The 15,631-nt window shown below is 42.9% G+C and overlaps 1 protein-coding gene across 1 annotated transcript in view; it reads left to right on the forward strand.

Annotated features, from left to right (window-relative positions):
• Slc5a10 (solute carrier family 5 member 10) overlaps positions 1-15,631 on the forward strand; it is a 74,444-nt gene that overhangs the window by 10,490 nt on the left and 48,323 nt on the right. Inside the window, exons 2-5 of the mRNA XM_005001646.4 lie at positions 12,170-12,241; positions 12,606-12,710; positions 13,094-13,153; positions 13,861-13,965. Coding sequence (XP_005001703.1) covers positions 12,170-12,241; positions 12,606-12,710; positions 13,094-13,153; positions 13,861-13,965 — 342 coding nt within the window. The remainder of the gene's footprint in view (positions 1-12,169; positions 12,242-12,605; positions 12,711-13,093; positions 13,154-13,860; positions 13,966-15,631) is intronic.

The raw sequence follows: 15,631 nt of genomic DNA on the forward strand, positions 1-15,631 counted from the left end.
GATTTGTATCTTGATATCATGCTGTTTTGTCATAATTGGTATAACTTTGCGATAAGTCATGGGATTGGGGAGGGCTGGATTTCTAATTTTGTTCCTTTATCAAAGTTGTTTAGACTATTCTGAGTCATCTTTATTTTTACAGAAATGTAAGAATCAAAATGTTAATATACATGAAAATGTTGACAGTTTCATAAGAGATTGTATTTTCTGATCTATATCCTTTTCTTCTATTCATTTTTTGTTTCATTCTCTTTTAATTTAAAAAACTATAAAAATAAAAAAATAAAAATTATTCAATAGAAACTGAGGAAAGTGAGGTAAAAGAAAGTTAATAGAATTAGATAAAATAATAGAAAAATAAGAAACAAAAAGAATAAAAAAGAAAATACAGAGTACAAAATAAAAGAAATAGGAAAAAAATTTAAAAGGAGAAAAAAGTGAGAGAAACAAATTTCTTGTGTTTTGGGGTATGCAGTTTAAGGATCTGTAGTGCTGGACACCAGCATGTCACAGTTTTCTCCACTAGCTGTATGGCCTGTGGCTTTGAGAGGTGCCCCCTGCCTCACTACCAGGGCCCCTCTACCTGTCAACCCCAGGCTGTGACCTCTGTTTAAGCTGAGGGGTATCCTTGCTCACCTGGCCTCTGCTGGGTGTAGGAAACAAGGCAGGGTTTAAGCAGACCCCTGGAGTAATGCTAGCATTTTCTCTTTTTTTAAAGGCATGAAATGAAATAGTGATAAGACATTAGGAAATTCATAATAGTTACTATACTGTATGTTGTTAGCCTCTAAATAGTTGCTCAGACTACTGGCTTTAGGCTTGCAAAGTCAGTCAAACAATAGTTCCTCCAAATCAGCTGGTTGCTTATGAGGAGTACAGTTTTCTTCCCTCCCCAGCCCATGTGCCAGCTCAAAGAGGGTAGTGTAGCTTCCTTCCTGGTACTCCCTGGCCTGTGCACCAGCTGGGTCACATGGAGAGGAGAGAAACCTTCCTTCCTAGTTCTCCCTAGCCAAATGCCAGCATTTTCAGATCCAGCTGCTTCTGAAAGCTCTGCTCACCAGACCTGGCTTCTTACCACAGAGGGCAGGGCCCCGTGTCCTTCCTGAGCTGAGCTTGAATTTCTCAGAGCCCTACATCTAGCCTATACCCTCTCCACAGTTGTCTCTAGAGGCTCTCTCTCACCTGTCACTGTGGTAGGATAACACTGGAGGCCCTGAAGTGAAGTTGTTCTGTGTTCGTCCTGTGGCTCAGTATTAAACCCCTTCCAAAAATGGCTGCAGATTAAATCCTCTCCAGTCTGGCCAGTGCTGCACTGGATTGCTCCAACTCTGACCCACAATGAAGGAGTCACTTTAAGATAAAACCCCATGCTGTTTTTGTAGTTTACAATAGCTGTGGGCTTTTGTTAGGGCTAGCACTGCTGACCTAGTCCATTCTTTTTCCCTGGCGCTGCTGACTCTCTGGGGCTTATCTTCTCTCCCAGGACATTGTCCCTGCCCACAATTAGTTCAGTCAGTGGGTCAGCACTTTGTGCCCTGTGTCAAGTGGAATCAAAATGCAAAGCGGACTTGGAGTTAGCAGATGGCCATGGCCAGGGTGCAGAATTCGTAAGTGGAGACTTGGCTGGGGATGAAAATGGCTTCCATGCATGGGTGTGTCTTCCATGTACAGGCCCAAACAGATCTTTCTAGGTCCTAAGAGATCCTTCAGTCCCCCTAGTGAGTAATCTGAGCAACATCCCTAATACAGCAATTTGTTCAAAATCATGTTATCTGCTAGTCTCTTTTACAGAATTAGTACTTTCTGCTTTAAGTTAACCAATTCCTGAGAATGCAGGATTTTGCGTAAGTCCTTTGACAGGCAACAGATGGTGGCTCCAGTCCAAGTACCCTCCATATCCCTGGGGAGAGTGGTTGGTTGGATGCCATTCCTAGGAAGAATTGAGAGTTTGAACCTGGGACTCAGAGCAGCTATGTGTCAGCTTCACTTCAAAGTTCCCCATGTTCTGACTCCATAGTGACAGGGTGAGAGGCAGCTTTGGGAGAAGCTGCAGGCAGGGTGCCGGCTGAAAAGAGAACCCTCCAGGGATTTAAAATAAATGACGCAGGCCCCACCCCCCATGGCCAGAGGCCCTGCTCAGTTTGAATTGCTCTGGACTTGAAAATCATGACATTAGGGCTGGGGATTTAGCTCAGCGACATAAGCGCCTGCCTTGCAAGCAGGCAGTTGTGAGTTTGATCCCTGGTACCGATAAAAATGAAAAAAAAAAAAAAAGACCAAAAAAGAAAATCATGACATTGGCTCTTGCCTTAATCCCACTTCCGGCATGGATTGGGGGCAGGGTGGGACTACCAGACACATCTTGACTTGGACGCTGCCCCAAAATTATAGACCCTGAAGGAAAACAACGCATGCAGAATCACAAAGAATCACTTTTTTCTTTCTCTCTTTTTTTCCCTTTCTTTTTACTATTTAATTTTTCTTTTTATAAGTGTGTTTATTGTTTGGGGGTTGTTTTGGTTTGGTTTGGTTTGGTTTGGTTTCCTTCTCTAGGTTCCTCCTTTCTTCTTCACCAGTTTATTGGGTTTTAGGGAGATTTTCTTTCCTTTTTCCTTGCTTGGTACCTTTTTCTTCTGTTTTTATTTTTTCGTCTTCTCCCATTAAACTTCTCTCCCTTTTTCTCTTTTATTTTAACTCCCCATATAATTTCTTTTTTCTCCCTTTTATCTTTCATCTTCTATATATTATCAGGTTTTTTTTACCTTTATCTAATTCTATAAACACCCTTGTACTCTCCAATAGGATCCTTTGTACCACTTTCTACTCCTCCTCCCATCATGTAGTTTAAGTTTTCAAAATTTTCCTCATATTGCCCTACTCCCAACCCCCTAAATCTTTAATAATATAATCATAAAGCTTTATTGATCTTTAGATAATTCTATAAAATCATTTTGAATTCTTTTATACAATTAGCAGAGATACAGTTTTTTTGCATTAGGTACATATTGACATCATAAGTCAGTACCTGGGTTGTCTTAAATGTTTTTTTCACAATAATTGTGGACTTCTTCTCTAGGGTTAAAGGTGGTTCATAATTGGTTCTTATGATATGTTAACATTCAGTTCATCCTGGATTATACTACTATAACTGATTTGCTTGCCATTACCAGGATTGCATAGTTATTGCTATTAAGTGATTTTTTTCTGTTGGGCAACACTCACATTGCCTTTGTGACACTAAGAAAACTAGAGTACAGTCCCAGAGAACTCAGTGTTGCACCAACTAGGCTGCGTTCTCCTCTCCCATATTAATTAGGTGGTCGGGTCTTGGAGCTGAGGCAAAGGACTATAGTTAGCCATGCCCAGAGTACTGAAAAGCAACTAACTAAAGAGATCTCTATAAGCTTCCACAAACTTGAGCATAAAACAATAGAAACATGAGACAACAAGGCAAAAAAAAAAAATGTCTCCCAATGTCCCAAATGCTCCCAAAGCCAATCCAGGAAAATCTGAAGGGAGAGAATAGCCTAAACCACACACCCAAACTACTAGAAAGGGTAACAGGGGATAGAAAACAGATTGGTACTCAACAGGATCACAGAAGAAATAACTAAACAGATACTGGGAGTAAAAACCAAGTGATCCAGGAGCTTTCAGAAGACAATAGAAAGCTATATGAGCTAAACAAAATAATACAAAACATGAATGATCAGTTTAGCATAGAATTAGCATCTATGAAAATAGTTCATTCAGAAATCCAGAATATTAAAAAATATATTGAAAGGATTGGATGGGTAGCAGAAATGACCAGTATAAGGTCATTAGGAACACAAGTTCCTAACTAGAAGACAGTGATGCTTCCAACTCCAGCTGCTCAAAGATATCCTAAAAACAACAAGATAACATAAGAAATGGATCCAGCTGAGTGTAGTGGTACACACTGAATCCCAATACACAGGAGGCTGGGGGAGGAGGATCACTGTGAGTTTGAGGTCAGCCTGGGCTACAAAGTGAGTTCAAGGCCAGCCTGGATCACATAATAAGACCTTGTCTCAAAAAGACCAAAAAAAAATAATATCCAACAAGTGGTGGACGATGCAAAGAAAAACCTTAAACTAATTAAAATAAGTGAAAAATTAGAAAACATAAATGGCATAAAAACCTATTCACAGAAATAACAGACATCAGGTATGATGATGCACACCTGTAATCCTGGCACTTAGGAGGCTGAGGCAGGAGGGTTGCCATGAGTTTGAGGCCAGCCTGGGCTACACGGTGAGTTCAAGACCAGCCTGGACCACATAATGAGACCTTGTCTCAGAAAAAAAAAGAAAAAAACGAATGGCACAAAAATCCCCAAATATAGGCGTTCAGATAAACATACAGATAAGTAAGGATATAGAACCCTCAACCATGAACAAAAGAGAACTTCCTTATGCCACACTATACTCAAAGTTCCAGAAGTCCATCACTGCCTGAAAGTGCAAGGTCCTGGGTTGGATTCCTAATACCAAAAAGTAACTAAATAAAAATAAAAATTAAATTAAAAATTCAAGATTAAAAAATCCATCACATGGGAAAAATTTTAAGAGCTGTTAGGGAAAAGTAATGAATCACTTACAAATCCATTAGAATTGTGGCAAACCTCTCAGCACAACCTGAAAGACCAGGATGACTTGAAGCATAACAAGGCTTGCAGCATAACAAACTATAACCTCAGTTTATGTATCCTGCAAAACTTCTCTTCATGGGGCTAGGGATTTAGCTCAGCGGCATAAGCACCTGCCTTGCAAGCAGGTGGTCGTGAGTTTGATCCCCTGTACCGGTAAAAAGGAAAAAAAAAAAAAAACTTCTCTTCACAATTGACAGAGAAATAATGTATTTCCATGACAAAGAGCACCTCAAGAAATTCATGACCACAAACCAGCAGTACAAAACAATTCTTATCACAGAAAGAGACAATGAAGCCAACAGTGCCATTAAGTACGTGGTGGGATGAGCAGCTAAACAAAAGGGAAAAAAGAAGGAAATCAACAAGAGGAAAAATAATGCAATGACAGGAATAAGTCAATATCTTTTGGCCAGGCGTGGTGGCGCATGCCTGTAATCTCAGCATCAGGAGGCTGAGGCAGAAAGATTGCTACAAAGTAGCCTAAAACACTAGCAAGACCCTGTCTTGTAAAAAGTATATTTCAGTAATAACTGTCAATGTTAATGATCTCAATTTCTCAGTCAAAAGACACAGATTGGCAGAATAGATCAACAAGCAAAACCCAACAATATGCAGTACACAAGAAACACATTTAATTAAAAAGAAATTCACAGATTAAAAATCAAAGGATGGAAAATAATATTCCACATAACAGGAACCCAGAAAAAAAGTGAGAGTAGCCATCCAAATTTCAGACAAAGTGGATTTCAAACCAAAACTGATCAGAAGAAGCAAAGATGATCACAATATATCAGTAGAGGGAACAATCCAACAAGAAGAGAAAACAGTTATAAACATATATACACCAAACACCAGCACACTCAGCTTCATAAAACAAACACTAATGAACATGAAAACTCAGTTTTCATGTAAATACCAATACAATTATAATGGGGGATCTCAATAGCCCAATGTCACAAATGGACAGATCAATTAGACAAAAAAAAAAAAAAAATCAACAAATAATGAGTTGAACCAGCCTTCAAACAAATGGACTTAATAAATATCTACAGAGTGTTCTATCCAACAACAAGAGATACACATTCTTCTCAGCAACACATAGGACATTCTTCAAAATAGATTATGTGCTAGCCCATAAAACATCCTTAAGTAAGCCGAGGACTTAGCTCAGCAGCATAAGCGCCTGCCTGGCATGCATGAGGTCATGAGTTCAATCCCCCATACCAAAAAAAAAAAAAAAATCCTTAAGTAAATTCAAAAGAATCAAAATTATCTCATGCATATTATCAGATCATAGTGCAATGAAAATAGAAGTCAAGGGCAAAAAAACAAACACTGAAACAATGCAAACACATGGAAATTAATATCTTCTTGAATAATCAGTGGATCCCTGATGAAATTAAGGAAAAATTAGACAGTTCCTACAATCAAAGAAGAATAATTGTATGACATACCAGAACCTATGGGACACAACAAAAGCAGTCCAAAGTAGAAAGTTTTTTTTTAAGGGTCTTTTTTGGTACCAGAAATCAAACTCAAGAGCCTCATACTTCTTAGGCAGGCATTGCACCACTGGGCTACATTTTCCCATCCCCCAAAGAGGAAAGTTTATAGTTCACATCAGAAGAACAAATTGAGCTCAAATAAATAACCTAATGATGTACCTCAGGGTCCTAGAGAAACAAAAGCAATCTAGATCTAAAACTAGTTTGAGGAAGGAAATTGTAAAGGTCAGAGCAGAATTTAGCCTCAATTAATGAAATTAAGACTAAAAGTCAGTACAAAGAATTGATAAATCAAAGAGTTTGTTCTTTGAAAATATAAAAACAGATCATTCTTACCAAAATAAGGAAAGAAAATACACAAGTTTATGTAATTAGAAATAAAAAAGGCAAAATCTCAACAGATTCTGCCAAAATCCGGAAGATCTTTGGTAACTACTTTGAGAACATGTACTCTAACAGAATAAAAAATCTAGAAAAAATAGATTCCTAAATACATATGAACATCAAAGCTCAGCCAAAAAGACATAAAAATCCTTAATAGGTAACGGTGGGCTGGGAGGAGAAACAAGATGCGCCCTTCTCATGAGCCAGTGGTAACTGTGGGCCAGAAAGAGAAGCAGAAAGTGCCCTTCCTATGAGCCAGGTGGCTCCTGAGCTGAGAGACAAGAGGAGCCCAGCCCTCCCTAGCCCCATAAGCAACCAGCTGATTCAGAAGAACACAACTGAGTTGACAGCAGCTGAGGTACAAAAACAACTTAATTCTTACATTGTTTGATTGACTTTGCAGGCCTAAAGCTAGTGGTCTGAGCATCTATATAGAGGATAACAATATGCAATATAGCAACCTTGGAGGATTTTCTTCTGTCTTGTTTTTGAAATCCAATATTGTTCTTACTATTTTATTTTGCTCCATCGTATTGTTTTGTTCTATTTAATGTTTTATTTTTATTTGTTTTATTCTATTTTGTTTGATTTTATTATGTCTGATGGTATGGGCAGCAATTTTGAAGATAACACAAGGCATTATGGTAGCAATGGTTGATTTCTTATTATTCCATCTTGAAGTCCTGTATGACTTTCACTGTTTTGTTTCGATTGGCTTTGTTCTGTTTTATTTTCTTTGGTTTTATTCTTTTTAAAATAAAAAAAAAATCCTGAATAGTCCAACATCAGTAAACGAAATTGAAGAGTTTGAAGAGTGTTGACATTAGATCGCTAAAGTTCTTGTAGAATTTGACAGTGAATCTGTTTGACCTGTGCTTTCTTAGTTGGTATTTTTTGTGTTTTTTTTTTTAAGAGGATATAAAACAGAGTAAAACCAACCAAAACAAACCAGTGTAAGAGATACAAGATTTCAAAACATTATGAAATCAACAATAGTTAACATAATGCCTTTTAATGTCTTCAAAATAGCTGCAGATAACTTCAGACCTAGTAAAAATCAAACAGAAGAGAATAGAATAGAAATAATAAAAACAAAACAATGAATGCAATATGTGGAGTACTCCCAAAATCATTCCCAGAAGCAAGCATTATCCTGACCCCCAAACCACCAAAGTACCCAACTGAAAAGGAGACCTACAGGCCAGTTTCTGTAATGAACATAGATGCAAAAATCCTCAACAAGATACTGGTAAACGGAATGCAGCAAATCACCAAAAAGATCATGCATCATGGTGAGGTATGATTCATTCCAGGAATTGAGGGATGGTTCATCATAAATAAATAAATGTAGTACACCACATAGACAGAAGAAAGGTCAAAAATCACATCATCATCTCAATATGTAGAAAACCATTTGACAAAATCCAACATCTATTCTTGATAAAAAAAATACCCTGAAGAAAATAGATATAAAAGTTTTTTGTCCCAGTCTGATAAAAACCATCTATAACACACCAATAGCCAATATTGTATTAAATGGGGAAAAGCTGAAATCTTCCCTTCTAAAATCAGGAACAAGACAAAGATGTCCACTATCACCATTCTTGTTTAATATACTGTAGTTCTCAAAATATTGGCCTGGACATTTATACAGCAGAAAAAAAAAAAGAGTAAGGATAGAAGGCCCCAAAACACCAAAATACCTCTAGAATTAATAAGCAAATTCAGTAGCATAGTAAGATACAAAGAAACACTCAAAAATCAGTCATCGTGGTACCACACACCTGTAATCCCAGCACTTGGGAGGCTTTGAGACCAGCCTGGGCTACAAAGTGATCTCAAGGCCAGCCTAACTGCATAGTCACAAAAACCAAAAAGAAAAGAAGGAAAAGAGGGAGAGAAAGAAAAAAGAAAGGCATGGATAGAGCCAATATATTCAAAATGGCTATACTCCCCAAACTGTTATACAGACTTGATGCAATCTCAATCAGAATACCAATAGCATTCCTCACAGAACTAGAGAAAGCAATTCCAAAATTCATAGGGAACCAGAAAAGACCTGGAATAACAAAAACAGTGTGGGCCAACCAGGGAAAGAGGGGAAGCCTCACAATCTTAAACTTCGTTATAGTACAAAGCTTCAGTGATAGAAACAACATGATATTGACAGAAAGAGAAACAGAGACTTGGGGATCAATGGATCAAAATAGAAGATGCAGAAACAACTCCAGGTACCCTAAGTTACCTTATCTACAACAGATGGGCCAACCACTTCCACTGGAGGAAAGACAGCCTTTTTAACAAGTGGTGCTGGGAAAATTGTCTGTCCACTTGCTAAAGATTGAACCTAGACCCATACCCCTTACCATGCACTAAACTATTATCAAAGTGGTCAAAGATCTAAATATTAAAAGAGAGCCAGGTGTGATGGCACACACCTGTAATCCCTATACTCAGAAAGCTGAAGCAGGAGGATCACCATGCATCTGAGGCCAGCAGGGGTTAGACAGTGAGTTTAAGGCCAGCCCTGAACTACATAACAAGACGCTATCTTCAAACAAACAGAAACACTTAATCTGGAAAATAAAATAGATAAAACTCTTGAAGACATAGTCATAGGCAAAGAACCAAATTCTGGTTGCATAAGAAATAACATCAAGAATCCACAAATGGCATCACATCAGATTAAAAAGCTTCTGTGCAGCAAAGGAAACCATCAAGTGAAGACACAACCTGCAGAATAGGAAAAAAATTTCCCAGCTGCTTCTCAGACAAAGGAATATATAAAGAGCTCAAAATGTCAGAGCCTCTCAATTTAAAAATCCAATCAAAGTGGGCACCTGAAATTAATGCACACTTCTCAGATGAAGTACAAATGGCCAACAGATACATAAGAAAATGTTCAATATTGATGGCCATTCAAAAAATGTAAATTAAAACGGAGGGGCTGGGGATTTAGCTCAGCGGCATAAGTACCTGCCTGGCAAGCATGAAGTCATGAGTTCAATCCCTGGTACACACACACACACACAAAAAAAAAAGCCCACTGACATTCCACTTCATTCCAAACAGAATGACTATCTGCAAAAAATCAAACAATAACAAATACTGGAGAGACTGAGGAAAAAGGAACCGTTCTCCATTGTTGATGGGCATGTAAACTAGTACAAATGCTGAGAAAATCAGTATGGAGATTCCTCAGAAAACTAAAATTAATAATTTCACTTGACCCAGCTATTTCCCTTCTAGGTATTTCCCCTCCCAAAAGAGTTATAGACATCATATTACAGTGATATATACAAACCCATGTTTATAGTAGCACACTTCACAATAACTAAATCTTGGAATCAACCTGTTGTAGTCAGAGTTTGGAAGAAAAACAGCTTATTGCAAGACACATAATTTATAAAATGATTTTATAATAGTCACCCAAAGAGTCAAACACAAAAAGTGCAAGAAATCTGTCCACACACTAAAGAGCCTACAGAATCTAACCAAAGACCTGGATCCCACAGCAATGTCCTTTATGAGTCTAGCTGAAGACCTAGAGCCCATGACAGTGCCTTCCACACATCCAAATAGAGGCCTAGAGCCCACAACAGCGACTCATGCAAGTCTGTCTCATGGATCTGCACTGGGAACACCCACAGGTCAGTGGTGGAAGCTGACCTTTGGGCGAGTGGGATGTAGGATCTGTGCCAGCAGGCTGAGAGTTCTGCACTGGAGCAAGGAAGCGATGCTCAAAGCAAGGACCAGAGCTCCTCCAAAAAGTACCACAGCCATCTTCAGCAAAGAGGTTCTGAGTTCCCCAGATGAAGAGAACAGCTGGGTTCGTGTCAGGAAGCCAGCGTGACAAGCTTTTCCTGTAGACTAAACAGTACACCATCTTCCCCTCCAGAGCCAGGAGGCAGTCAGGTAAAGACTGGAGCTCCCCCAAAGTGAATCACAGCCATTCTCCGCAAAAACAAGGTCCCAAGCGCCTCCGATGATGAGAACTGCCAAGTTCGTATCAGGAAAGAAGCTTGATGAGGTCCTCCAGGAGTGCCAACAGCAAAGAGAACCAATAATGAAAGGGGAATGAAAGGTTTTTGCCCCAGATGGGACACTGGCCGGTGAAGCTGGGAGGCAGAACCAAGGGCTCTATCTTGGGATCATCTTCCCCGCCCCTAGGAATTAACCTGTGGTGCGAAATGAATACCAATGAGCTACTGTGCATCCCTAATGCCCCTTAGGCACCACCCAAACCTAAGCTACATGTATGTCCCCACACCATGTGTCTGCTGGAGAGAATGCCAGACCCTGGAAAGAATGCCAGACCCCGGAGGGTCAGGGGATCTCCCCACATTCTTAAAATAAAGGTCACTTTTATTTCATACTTTCTTGTAATCCACAAACAAGTCCCCAAACTTGAGTTTAAAAAATGAGGCAAAAACATATTTTAAAAAGCAGCGCTGATTTATTTTATCCTGGGCCCAGCAGCACAGTGCAGTTGGAGATCGCAAAAGCTGTGTGTGTCCCGCTATACTTGCCACCTTTAAGTATATATCACAATTTACAAAGTAAGGGGATCGTGGGAGTGGATCAGGAGCTAGGCTAATGGGGAAGATCCTGTTTTCCTCAGCAGAGAAAGGATGTTCATGACTTCAAAAGGAGACCCTTTCCAATTCTTCTCACTCGTCATCTCCTAAAAGCCATTAAGCGGTGTTTGTCGCCATGGACTTGCCTATTCTTTTTCTTTCTTTCTTTTTTTTTTTTTTATCAGTACCGGGGGTCGAACTCATGACTGGGCACTTGAAAGGCAGGCACTTATGCCACTGAGCTAATCCCCAGTCCCTGGACTTGCCTATTCTGTACAGCATAGAAGTGAAATTTTTTATGTGTGACCTTTTACATCTGTTGCTCTCACTTAGCATAATATTTTAGAGGTTCATTCAGGCTGTAACACATGTCAGAAATTCATAACTTTTTTTTTTTTGGTGTCAGGAGTAGGATAGCTTTATTTTGACAGCTGAATAATATTCCATTGTATGGATATACCACATTTTATGTATTTGTGCATTAGTTGTTGGACATTTGGGCTGTTTCTATTTTTGGCTATTCTGAGCAGTGCTGCTGTGAACATTCTTGTATAAAAAAATTATTTTTGGTACCGGGAATTAAACTCAGGACCTTGTGCTTGGCAGACACTGTGCCTCTGAGCTATGTTCCCAGCTTTCTCGAATAAATTTTTATGTGGACATCTGACTTCAGTGTAACCTCGGAGTGGCATTGCTGAGTCACATGGCAATTCTATACTTTTGTTTTTGTCTTGTTTTTTTTTTTTTTTGGTACTGGGAACTGAAACAGGGCCTCACACTGAGCTCTATCATGAGCTACATGTCTAGCCCTTTTTACTTTTTACTTTAGGATCAGGTCTTGCTAAATTGCCCAGATTCAAACTTGTGAGCCTCCCGCCCCAACCTCCCAGGCGGCTGAGATTGTAAGTAGGTACCACTATCCCCAAGCAACGCTCAGCCTGTTTGAGATACCCCCAGCCTTCTTCGGCAGCAGCCGTTCCCACCGGCAAATCAGAGTTCTAATTCCTGCCTCTGCCTTTCTGTTCTTGTAGTCCTCTTGTCGAGCCAGCAAGAACACAGTGAGTGGCTACTTCCTTGCCGGCCGGGACATGACGTGGTGGCCGGTGAGTGAGTCCTGGCTTGTCATACCCCCTCCTTTATCTATGGGGTTGCATCCAGCCTGTAGGTCAACTGCCATCTGCATACCTGAGGTCACTTCATGTGTCTTCCTCATCCAAGGTCACCCCTGGGCTGCCCTGAGGCTGGCAGGAGAACCCCAAATTGGGCTGATGAAAATTGGGTAAAGAGTGGGGATCCAAAGTCTAAAAACTTGGTCTGCTTCTTAGCTGTGTAGCCAGCCCTGGAAGTGAGGGCTCCTTACCTGTAAAGTAGGAATGGAGGCTCACTTATGTGTGTGAAATTGTTGGCTTCAGGGTGGAGCTTGCATTGTGGGCCTGCCACTTACCAGTTTTCCTCTTTCCCCTCCAGATCGGAGCCTCCCTCTTTGCAAGCAGCGAAGGCTCTGGCCTCTTTGTGGGATTGGCTGGCTCAGGTGCAGCTGGAGGCCTGGCTGTGGCAGGCTTCGAATGGAATGTAAGCACCACAGGCACAACTTGAGGGAGGGCTGGGGCACAGGGTGTGGCAACCATAACCAGTCCCTGTATGTGGGCAGCTCCCAGCCACATGTGTCAGCCCAAGTCCAAGCAGGCTGAGCAGCAGTGTCCCTGGGCAAGCTACTTGTCAGGATATCAGTGCACTAGACAACACAGTCGGACAGGAGCTGAAGGCCTGGGCCCAGGCCACTTGTCTGCAGAAGCCCAGGCAGAGAGGGGAAGGCCTGTCCAGGTTCTCCCACAAAATCAGGCAGTCTGGGGGAGATGGGGTCCAGACCACTAGTGACCCTGCATCCAGTTGTGTCTAGGGGCAGAGTTTTGGAGACCCACACAGATGTCTCTCACCTGCCTCTGTTCCTACAGGCCACCTATGTGCTCTTGGCGCTGGCATGGGTGTTTGTGCCCATTTACGTCTCCTCAGAGGTGAGTCTGCGCCTGAGGTCTCACCTGGGAGCTGGACCTTGGGCCAGGTTGATGTGGTGGTGGGCAGCATCCCCAAGGTCTCATGCCATATAGCTGGGGAACCCTCCGGGCGGGGTTTATTACAGTCCAACTACCATTCCTTTTGGTCCACTAAAGAGGTTCCCTTGGGCCACACCCTGCACACCTGCTGGCATTTCCACTGCCCTTTAGGCAGCAGATCAGGGGTGATGCTCCATCTACCTGCGCAGCTGAGGAGGGTAGCGTACGTGGCTCCACATCCTTGACCCACCCACCCCTTAGTCTACCCCACCATCACTAAACCCTGGATCTTTTTCAGAGCCATGCCCCCCTCCCATAGCTGCCTCCCCATCCAGCCTCATCATGGCTCCTCTGCATTTGTTCACAGTGGCCTCCCAGCTCGCCCCTTTGTTCTCAGCTGTGGCTCCTCAAATCCATTCCTCATGTCAGCCCTGAAAAGCCAGTCTCAGCTTGCCACTCCCTTTTGTGGAGCCTTAGCAGACAGCCAGAACTGAGCCTGGAATTTAGGGTGGGGCTTCTATAGATGCCCTTATCGCTGTTGATGTCCTTGAGAGGCTCACAGCCACTTCATGTGCCAAGGGAGAGGTGGAACTATTGGGAGGGACCCTGCCCTGAATGCTGGGCATCGTCCCCAAGAATGCTAAGCCCTCACCCCTGTGCCTTCCCAGATTGTCACCTTGCCTGAGTACATTCAGAAGCGCTTCGGAGGCCAGCGCATCCGCATGTACCTGTCCGTCCTCTCCCTGCTGTTGTCTGTTTTCACCAAGATATCGGTGAGCTGCTCCTACTCCACCCTCCACAGCCTGGAAGCATAACCCACCTGGGGCCTCTCAGACAGACCTGACATCCTCTCATCTCTCCACCTTGTTACCAGAGAGAAAAATCGTGACCCAGAGAGGGACAACTGGTCACGTAGCGAGTCTGAGGAAGCTGATCCAGAGTCCTTGAGCTGACAATTCAGCCGCCAACCCTACTTTGCAGGATTGGAAGGGGGCCAGACCTGGTGTCTTCCTCATAGCCTTCATCAAAGTGAGCCCCACTAGAGGGCGACAAAAGCCCACGTGTGGCCTCTGCCAAGTCTGCATTTGCAAAGAGCTACCTCCTACTTCTCACCCTGATCGCCATGGGCAACAGCATGGGCTTCACTTCTCCCCGCTGGGCCTGGACCTGAGAATATTAGGAGCAGGAAGCCCACCTCAGAAGTCAGTAAGAGCCCAGAGCCTGCTTTATCTGAGCCCCTCATTTTACAAATAGGAAGGGAAAGAACTCATCTCAGCCTCTGCTCACAGCTTTGACAATACCACCCCCTCCTCATTTGTCATTCTGAGTAACGGGGGCTTCTAGCCTCACTCAGCTTCAGGCTCCGAAGGAGCCTGGGCTTTAGGGATGCTTATTCTGACAGAGGCAAAACCCTGACCAGTCTCTGAGCCTCCCTGAGCCTCAGCTTCCTTACTGGTAAGAAGGACCGAGAAAGCCCACCCTTCAGGTCTGCCTGAAGGTGGCTAAGGGCTTGAGTATCGTGTGGGGGAGGTGCTCTCTGGGGTCTAGCTCTCTCTTCAGCAGCAAAGTCACCTCCTGTCCTATCTGTTCAGCTGTGAGACTAGGAAAGCCCGAGCTTGGGAAAGGTATGGAGGCTGCAGAGGCTGAGGCCTTGCTAGTCAGTCAGGAGCTGTGGGAGCCCTCTGAAGGGCAGGTCTGAGAGCACCAACCAGAGCCCTCCCTGGCCCTGCCTGGGGTCCAACTGGGCACTGGCCTGCCCCATCCTCCTGAGGTCCCCTGTCGCCTTAGCCTTGCCTCCCCTATTCTCTGAGCCTAAAGGGCACCTGGGAGGGAAGCACCTTGTGGTTAATGTGGCCAGTTTCTGGGGACTGTCAGCAGCAAGCATCACACCATCATTACTAGATGTTCTCAAGGAATCCTCAGAGGTTCTTTGCTTTGTAGATTCCTTTAGAATTCGAGGGACCTGGCCTCAGTCTGCCCTTGAGGCTGAGTTCCAAAATTTCTCAGTCTTCCTCACTCCACCCCAGCTCCTGATCTTGCCTCTGGGTTACAGATACACAGAGATAGGTAAGACCTGGCTCCGGTCTGCCCTGGTTCATGCTGTCTAGTAGGAGGCAGGTAGAGAGTGCGACGGACAAGTGTGGACCTCAGAAAAGGAAGTAATGGACCTCGTAAGGAGTCGGGGTGACATTTGATTTGGGCATCTTTGGAGGAGGGTTGCTGATGGAGGAGGGAGAACAAATACCAAGAGAGAGACGGGCCAGTGTTAGCTTATTCTGCAGCCCTAGAATCCAAGGATCACTGAGTTAGATACTTCCCAGGGCCACACAGGAAATGGTGTGAGGGCTGAGGGTGACGTGCTTGGCAGTGTCAGGGATGTGCCCCAGCATTCACAAAAACAGAGGCAGGTGCCACATCTGGCTCTCGGACTGCCAGCCT

The sequence above is a fragment of the Cavia porcellus genome, unplaced genomic scaffold, assembly GCF_034190915.1.
Source record: "Cavia porcellus strain 051 isolate PalLab524CR breed Dunkin Hartley unplaced genomic scaffold, mCavPor4.1 scaffold_32, whole genome shotgun sequence".
Classification (NCBI taxonomy): Eukaryota; Metazoa; Chordata; class Mammalia; order Rodentia; family Caviidae; genus Cavia; species Cavia porcellus.